Here is a 9,775-nt window from a genome sequence, read left to right on the forward strand (position 1 = left end):
AGCTGATGACAGTCACATCAGTCAGTGCAGTTCAGTCATTCAGTTGTGTCCGACTCTTTGCGACCCCATAAATCGCAGCACGCCAGGCCTCCCTGTCCATCACCAACTCCCGGAGTTCACCCAAACCCATGTCCATTGAGTTGGTGATGCCATCCAACCATCTCATCTTCTGTCATCCCCTTCACCTCCTGCTCTCAATCTTTCCAGTATCAGGGTATTTTCCAATGAGTCAACTTTTCACATGAGGTGGCCAAAGTATTGGAGTTTCAGCTTCAGCATCAGTCCTTCCAATGAACACCCAGGACTGATCTCCTTTAGGATGGACTGGTTGGACCTCCTTGCAGTCCAAGGGACTCTCGAGAGTCTTCTCCAACACCACAGTTCAAAAGCATCAGTTCTTTGGTGCTCAGCTTTTTTCACAGTCCAACTCTCACATCCATACATGACCGCTGGAAAAACCATAGCCTTGACTAGATGGACCTTTGTTGGCAAAGTAATGTCTCTGCTTTTTAATATGCCATCTAGGTTGGTCATAACTTTCCTTCCAAGGACTTCAGTTCAGTTCAGTTCAGTTGCTCAGTCGTGTCCGACTCTTTGAGATCCCATGAATTGCAGCACGCCAGGCCTCCCTGTCCATCACCATCTCCCGGAGTTCACTCAAACTCACATCTATTGAGTGGGGGATGCCATCCAGCCATCTCATCCTTTGTCGTCCCCTTCTCCTCCTGCCCCAAATCCCTCCCAGCATCAGAGTCTTTTCCAATGAGTCAACTCTTCACATGAGGTGGCCAAAGTACTGGAGTTTCAGCTTTAGCATCATTCCTTCCAAAGAACACCCAGGACTAATCTCCTTTAGAATGGACTGGTTGGATCTCCTTGCACTTCATGGGACTCTCAAGAGCCTTCTCCAACACCACAGTTCAAAAGCATCAATTCTTTGGCGCTTAGCCTTCTTCACAGTCCAACCCTCACATCCATACATGACCACAGGAAAAACCATAGCCTTGACTAGATGGACCTTTGTTGTAAGCATCTTTTAATTTCATGCCTGCAGTCACCATCTGCAGTGATTTTGGAGCCCAGAAAAATAAAGTCTGACACTGTTTCCACTGTTTCCCCTTCTATTAGCCATGAAGTGATGGGACCGGATGCCACGATCTTAGTTTTCTGAATGTTGAGTTTTAAGCCAATTTTTTCACTCTCCTCTTTCACTTTCATCAAGAGGCTATTTAGTTCCTCTTCACTTTCTGCCATAAGGGTGGTGTCATCTGCATCTCTGAGGTTATTGATATTGCTCCCGGCAATCTTGATTCCAGCTTGTGTTTCTTCCCGCCCAGCGTTTCTAATGATGTACTCTGCATAGAAGTTAAATAAGCAGGGTGACAATATACAGCCTTGACGTACTCCTTTTCCTATTTGGAACCAGTCTGTTGTTCCATGTCCAGTTCTAACTGTTGCTTCCTGACCTGCATACTTATTTCTCAAGAGGCAGATCAGGTGGTCTGGTATTCCCATCTCTTTCATAATTTTCCACAGTTTATTGTGATCCACATAGTCAAAGGCTTTGGCATAGTCAATAAAGCAGAAATAGATGTATTTCTGGAACTTTCTTGCTTTTTCGATGATCCAGAGGATGTTGGCAATTTGATCTCTGGTTCTTCTGCCTTTTCTAAAACCAACTTGAACATCTGGATAGATGGCCCCAAGGAAAACCAGAAGAAGAACTTGACTGTCTTATTAGAACTTCTTGAGCTCAGATCAGATTACTGATCCACTGAATTGTGAACAGATATAATTGTTGTTTAAGAAATTTATTTTGGGGTGATAGATCACACATCAATAGACAATTGACATAAAAAGTGATGTCAGATGTTGAGAAATGTAACAAAACCCAAAATATATGGTATTGGCTGGATAGCATATGAAGTCTAGGAAAGCAAACAGAAAATTGTTACTGAAAAATGGAGACAGGGTAAGGAAACTGCTATAGGAATCTAGAAAAAGTCACTGGTTTTAACATGCAACTCAGTTTAGTTCCTCTAAATTCAGTCAATTTGGTCAAACTAGAAAGTATTAAGAAAAAAGAAAAAATATATATATATATGAAGTAAGACTCCTTGAATTCTAGTTTGAGCTTTACCACTATCTCACTCCATAATAAGAGACTATTCAAACTGCATAATTTTCCATCTGAAAGGTTGTATTCACTCACTTACTCATCCAGTGGTCATCTTTGCAGATGTATAGCTTTGCAAGCAAGCATGTTCTGCCGGAGTCCAACTCCAGCAACCAGGGATTCAAACTGAAGAGGTGAACAGTGTTGGCGACGAGACAGCCTCTCATTTTCCTAAGGACTGCCTGTTTATTTCAAGTTTAAGATTCTCTTTTATACTTTTACAAAAACATTAGGCCAGAGGTTTGACATTTTCAGTGCCCCCTCGCCCAGGTTTATTATCTCCATAAATCATTGTTGCTCTTCAAACAGAGTTCCTGCTTCAGTGATTCTCTTGGTATCAGCCTTATCATCTATTATCTACCTCTTCTAATGTGTCTTATAGTTAACTTGTGATTACATTGTAGCTCATGCTACATTCCTCAGTTTACTACTTATCTTCCTAAGTCCTGTTTGCCCCTAACATACTGAGCTCACTATCTCTTAACAAGGCTTCTAGCTATAGTGTCTCTAAAAATTCATAACTTCTATAAGCTATAGTAAAATATGCTAACTTTACAACATTCCTTAAATCTTTAACTTCTAACTATTTTAATTATTTCTAAGCCCTAAATTCAGTAAACTCCTTTGCCATAAACATTCTCCTCACAAATAGGCTTCAGATATCAATCCCTCCCATGGCCTCAAGCTACAGCCTATGTGCTCATCCTGGAACACTCCTTTGTGAAAGTCCTTGAACAAATGTCAATGATTAACTTTATGAATTATTTTCTGAACACAACTGCAGAAGGCTTTGTGCCTTCTCATGCTCCTCTTAAGAACAATAAGCACCTTAATATTCCTTTTCAGTCAACTCAGCCGAGGAGAGGAAAAGAGAAGTCAGAATTACAAGGCCTAACTCCTTCATCCCAGGATCTGTGCCTGCGGAATGAGGAGAGGGATCTGGGGACCACGCCTCCATTTTGTCAGTAATGCTTAACACAGCTCCCGACATGTTCAGTTGCTCAGTTTTGTCTGACTCTTTGCAACCCCATGGACTGAGGCTCACCAGGCTCCTTTGTCCATGGAATTTTCCAGGCAAGAATACTGGGTATGGTCAAAAGTAAAGATGGAAGTTCAGCAGAAAAGTTGCACACATCATGCTTGCTTCTAAAAATAGCACAGGTAACATTTACCATCATGATGGATTATTTTCAAACCCCAAGTCTGATCTAGCCACACTCCTTTTCATCTCAGGAAATAACAAGTCCACTTTTCATGCGGGTTCAAGCCCAGGTAACAGGAAGCCATCCTTGACTCCTCTTTTTTGTCTCACTCCCCACACGCAATTCATAAAAGAGTCCTGGCACCTTCTCCCCCTACTTTCAGAATTCCACTTGTGTCATCCCCTCTGTCTCCACACTAATACTGTCATCTCTTGCCTAGATTATGTCAGTAGCCTCCTAACTAGACCCCCTGCTTCAGCAATAATATCCTGCTAGAGGAATATTCTTGAAATACAAGTCACTGTTCTGCTCAAACATTGTAATGATCTATCTCACTGAGAGTAAAAACCAATCCTTAAAATGGTCTAAAAGGTCTCATAACAGTGGTTCAGACACTATCACACACTAAACATCCATTTTACAACAAATATTTGGTCACAACATTTACTTTACTGAAATAATACTCAATAATGATATCAATAAACAAAGGTCCGTCTAGTCAAAGCTGTGGTTCTTCCAGTGGTCATGTATGGATGTGAGAGTTGGACTGTGAAGAAGGCTGAGCACCGAAGAATTGATGCTTTTGAACTGTGGTGTTGGAGAAGACTCTTGAGAGTCCCTTGGACTGCAAGGAGATCCAGCCAGTCCATTCTGAAGGAGATCAGCCCTGGGATTTCTTTGGAAGGAATGATGCTAAAGCTGAAACTCCAGTACTTTGGCCACCTCATGCGAAGAGTTGACTCATTGGAAAAGACTCTAATGCTGGGAGGGATTGGGGGCAGGAGGAGAAGGGACGACAGAGGATGACATGGCTGGATGGCATCACTGACTCGATGGACCTGAGTCTGAGTGAACTCTGGGAGTTGGTGATGGACAGAGAGGCCTGGCGTGCTGCCATTCATGGGGTCGCAAAGAGTTGGACACAACTGACTGAACTGAACTGAATGATATCATACACATCTAATTTCTCAACTTTTAACTATAATTACTAAAATGCCACAAATGTAATTTAAAGGAGAAGTAAAAGGAAAGCAATTTATAAATAAAGAGTATATATAATCTATAATGCTTAGACAACACTATGGAAGAAGACATAGAGAAGTAGTGGCCTTGGCATTATAATGAAAAATCTGGATTAGAGAGAAGTAAGTAGTTCAGAAACTGTTTAGTTAAGAAGTACAAGAAAGGACTTCCCAGGTGGTCCAATGGTTGGGAATCCACTTTCTAATGCAGGGAACACGAGTTTAATCCCACATGCTGTGGGGCAACTAAACCTGTTTGCCAGCCCATGTATCACAACAAAGACCTAATGGAGCAAAAAAATAAAATAAAATAAGTATAACAAATTTATACTTTAAATTAAAAGAAGAAGAAGAAGAAGACTAAGAAAAATGAGAAAGTAGGTAGCCCATAAGCTAGTGTTAAGGGTAAATTATAACAAACTGGATCTATTAATGTGATAACAGAAAGAAGAAAATAACTCTAACTGGAGTGGAGACAACATGGTGAGACTAATTATAAACTGTCTGAGTGGAGATAATGAAAATGCACGCTATTGCAAATGAGCTGAGCCTGAGTTACAGCTTGAGGGTGAGAACAATTCCTTATGCTTTGACATGGGAGAGAATAGTGACAAAGTAGCCCAGATACATAGATTAGTCTTGAAATCTCTCTGCATATTAAAGCATTTAAATCAGTTGGTTATTGCCAGCCCCAAAAGTCATTGGCTTAAAAACTAAGGACTTAATATTTCTCAGTTTTTAGGACTGGGTGGGCGATTGCTGTACTTGTTTGTCCAAGGTTCTCACGGGGCTGCAATCAATGGGAAGATAAGCTGGGGGAGAAAGTCCAAGATGGCCTCACGCACAAGTCTGGTGATTGGTGTTGGCTGCTGGCCAGGCTGCCTCTGTTCTCCTCTATGTGTCCATTCATCTTCCAGAAGTGAGACCAGCTAGATCCACTTCCTAAGATAGCTGTATCAGGACAGCATTCCAAGAAAGCAAAGGCAGCAGTTAAAAGTCCAAGAGACTTCGGCTCCAAATTTACACATCACTTCTGCCACATTCTATTGGCCAAAGCAAGTCACAAGGCCATCCTGGATTCGAGATGGGGAAATAAACTCTCCCTTTTCAGTCCTTTCTACTTTAAAAAACCTGGTAAGAAGATCCATAGATAGGTAGCAAGAAATGGAGGATGAAAAATAAACATAAATTAAAGTCTCTATAGCGAGACTATAAATTTGGAGACAGTAGCAACAACAAGAATAATAATTATAATAATACAAACTCTTCCTCTGTATTTACCATTTGCCAGGCTCTGTTAAGAGTATTTGCCTACAATAAATTGCCTCATTTACTCCTCACAGATATTCTTTAAGATAGACCCTTTTATTATTCTTATTTTACGTGTGTTAAAATCAGATACAGAAGTGAGGCATTTCCCCAAAGCTATGCAGCTAGTTAAGTGGCAGAGCTAGTAATCAAAACCAAGTAACTCTAGACTCTTTTGAGTCTAGAGCTCATGCCTTTAACTCATATGCCACACTGCCAATGCTTTCCTCTTTCTCTTTTAAATTTTTTATTTTGTATTGGAGTATAGCCAACTAGCAATGTTGTGACAGTTTCAGGTGGACAGCAAAGGGCTTCAGCCATACATATACATGTATCCATTCTCCCCCAAACTCCCCTCCCCTCCAGGCTGCCACATAACATAGAGCAGGGTTCCCTGTGCTGTACAGATGGTTAACCATTTTAAATATAGCAGTGTGTACATGTTGATCCCAAACACTCTAATTATCCTTTCTGCCCTGTTCCCCACCCCTGACACTGCCAATTCTTACAAAGAAAGAGGCTATTCCAAAATATATACTTTACACAATCTGAGTTTCTTTGTATCAGCGTACAACAATTTAAAAAATTTGTAATGGGCAAATGTGAAAGGTTAATTAAATTCAACTAAATCCCTGTGTGTCCTCTATCTGTATGGTCTCAAATCTCCTCAGTTACATATTTGCAACTGGTTTAAGTAACTGAACCACTTTACTAAAAGGGCACAGTCTACTGTACAATCTTAAGTCATCTATCTGTATCTCAGTTTTCTCAGCCAAAAAGTGACAGTACACAATGTTCTTTGTGCTTTTCAGAATAAAATAAAACAAGTGACAAGTTCAGTTCTCTTTCATTGAGAATCTCCTATGAGTTAGGCAGTGCTTTAGATGTTTACCAACAAATTCTCATTTAATCATTGAAATAGCCTCAAAGCTTAACTTTGTTACTTTCACTCTACAGATGGAAGGTGTAGATGTCTGTGGCTGTCTCTGCATACAGGTATGTCCGTGTCCAAAGCTTAAGCTTTCCCCAATAACACTGTAATAAATTCTCACCATGATTCATAATTATCCTGCAAATAAGTGTTTTCAACCACCATGTGTTATCATTAAGACATAATACACATAAGATGTGTATTAGAGGGAAAAAGCAATCATAAAAAGACCTGTTCAAGTGGAGAGGAAACAGCAACTCTTCCCAAAGTGAAATAGAAGTAAGTAGTTGTTTTACCTCGTACGTGCTGGTGATGCCAGATCTGTAGAACACAGGAAGAAAGAGCTCTGACGTGAGGATAATGACTAACCCGTACGTGATGAAGAAGAGGACGAAGGATGCTCCAAAGCGGTAGACGTCGGCAGGGGTCCCCAGGACAGTGACGGCGGACATGAAGCTGGCTGTCAGGGATAATGCCACTGGGCCAAAGCTCATTTGCCGGCCACCGACCAGAAACTCCCTCGAAGTTGCTTTTTTTCTCTCCTTAATCGCATAGAACACCCCAATTCCAGAGGAAATGATGAAGAGGGCTGCAAAGACAACATAATCCCAAACTGCAAAGTTCTTCACCTCCATGCTGAGAAGTATAGGCACCAGAGAGTTGCTCTCAACCTGATGTCTTTCCAAAAGCGAAGCTCAGTACAGTATATGCTTTTCTGTGAGAGGAGGCTGAGGTTGTGTGAAGAGAATGATGACCAGAGGCACTGGGGTAGCACTTCAGATACCAAGTTGCACCTGGGAAGGATCTCAGAAGTTGACAGCAAAGAGGATTCTGGTAGTGGTATGGGTATCAATAGATAAGAACTTGAAATCTGACCCTGGCCTGGAGCTCTCTGTTCCTTTGCTAAAGCATATGCTGCAGAGAAGGAACTCAGATGTATTCTGAAATTAATAACCACCGAGGGTGAAATGCACTTGCCAGATAACATGTTCTTTAATCTTCTAGGTTTTCTTTTAACTTAAGGTTAAATATTACTGGGAAACATAGGAGTGATTCAAGTTCACCACCTCAGCATTTTTAATGAGTTAAACAGAATCTGTAAAATGCCAACATAACCATCACTGGTGTCTTTCTTCCAAGTAAGGGAGAGTGAAGGTGTGTATCTGTGACTTCCTGAGGCAGTGGGTGTGGAGGAAAAGGAGCAAAGAACAAGGAGTCAGGAGACCTTTGCTCAAGTTGGTGCAAACTTAAGTGAGCTGTGATATTAACTAGACATTTCTCCAAAGGAGACATACAGCCAAAAAGCACATGAAAAGGTGCTCAACGGTGCTAACTATTAGAGAAATGCAAATCAAAACTATAATGAGATGTTACCTCACACCAGTCAGAATGGCCATCATCAAAAAGTCTACAAACAATAAATGCTGGAAAGGGTGTGGAGAAAAGGGAACCCTCCTTCACTTTAGTGGAAATGTAAATTGGTATAACCACTGTGGAGAACAGTATAGACTTTCCTTAAAAGATTAAAGTAGAGTTACCATGTGACCCTGTAATACTTCTTCTGGGCATATATCTGGAGAAAACCATAATTCCAAAAGATATATGCACCGCAGTGTTCATTGCAGCACTATTTGTAATAGCCAGGACATGGAAGCAATCTAAATATCCATCCATGGATGAATGGATAAAGATGTGGTATATATTAATATATACAATGGAATATTACTGACTCATTAAAAGGAGTGAAATAATGCCATTTGCGGCAACTGGGATGGATCTGGATATTATCACACTAAATGAAGTAAATCAGACAGAGAAAGACAAATATCACATGATAACACTTTTATGTGGAAAAATATTACAAATGAACTTATCTATGAAACAGTTAGAGATTCTTGATTCTGCTCTTAGACTCTGTTGATTGATCCAAAGTGCCCCCAGCAAGCCTCTGTGGGGCAATTTCTCCACATTATTCATGCTTCTCCTGCCTTCTCAATGGTTTTCACCCACTCCACCCCTACAAAACCAGTCTGTTCCACAAGATCTAGTTCATATTTACCTTGCTCTGTGGAGCCTTCTCTGACTCATACTTCCTACTGCCCTCTCCCCCAACTCCTGTAGGAAGCAGGGTCCCTTGGTACTCTTTACTCTGCAAATATCCTCACCTGTTTTAAAGACTCTATGTATGTATCTGTAGGAGCCACTCAGTGGTTGTAGATGACCAACTCCTTGAAGGCAGAGGCACAAGATCTGGTCCAGGGTGCCCAATCCATAGGTAGAAAGAACTGATGCTGAAGCTGAAGCTCCAATATTCTGGCTACCTGATGTGAAGAGCCGACTCATTGGAGAATACCCTCATGCTGGGAAAGATTGAGGGCAGGAAAAAAAGGTGGCGACAGAGGATGAGTTGGTTGGATAGCATAACTACTCAGTGGACATGAATTTGAGCAAACTCCATGAGATAGTGAAAGACAAGGAAGCTTGGTGTATTGCAGTCCATGGGGTCTCAAAGTGCTAGACACAGCTTAGTGACCGAATAACAATTGTAGAAAGTAAAGAACTCATCCAAAAAGCAAAAGAAAAAAACAAAAATTATGTCCAAGGCCAGAAATACTTCCTATTAAACAGAGGAACCTCTAATTTTGCTTTTGACATCTGAGTAGCTGACTGACTCCTTGATTTGTTGCTTAGTTTGGATACTGTTTTTACTCCCTACCTTGATCCATGGATTTGAAGTCAACCACACAAAGCTTTGATGACTGAAATATGCTTTTAGTTGAGAATAAATCTGAAAAAGCTCTGCCAGGTTTGTCCATGTCCTGTTTCTTTATTCCCTCCTCTAAATTTACAGAGTTGATATCAGGATTAATGAAAAAAATAGTTCTTTAATTTTTTTGCTTTAACATTGAGTTTTACTAATTTTTATCATGAGATATTCTAATTATATAACAGGTTTTGGTTGGTATCTGTCTCAGCAGAAAATCAGAGCTCCAGCTTTCAGAGTTTTGGCTATTCTATGCTTTAATATTAACATCTAAGTGTTAATGTTCAATCCATAAGACATGAGGACAATTTGTACAAGTCTTGTGAATATTAATTCAAAGCACTATTATATCAATACATTCCCAAGGTTAAA

At 40.5% G+C, this 9,775-nt stretch overlaps 1 protein-coding gene across 1 annotated transcript in view; it reads right to left on the bottom strand.

Moving 5' to 3' along the window:
* SLC5A12 (solute carrier family 5 member 12) overlaps positions 1–7,595 on the bottom strand; it is a 51,294-nt gene extending 43,699 nt beyond the window's left edge. Inside the window, exon 1 of the mRNA NM_001101059.2 lies at positions 6,936–7,595. Coding sequence (NP_001094529.1) covers positions 6,936–7,274 — 339 coding nt within the window. The 5' untranslated portion in view covers positions 7,275–7,595. The remainder of the gene's footprint in view (positions 1–6,935) is intronic.
* Between the last annotated feature and the right edge of the window lie 2,180 nt (positions 7,596–9,775).

Source organism: Bos taurus, chromosome 15, assembly GCF_002263795.3.
Source record: "Bos taurus isolate L1 Dominette 01449 registration number 42190680 breed Hereford chromosome 15, ARS-UCD2.0, whole genome shotgun sequence".
Lineage (NCBI taxonomy): Eukaryota > Metazoa > Chordata > Mammalia > Artiodactyla > Bovidae > Bos > Bos taurus.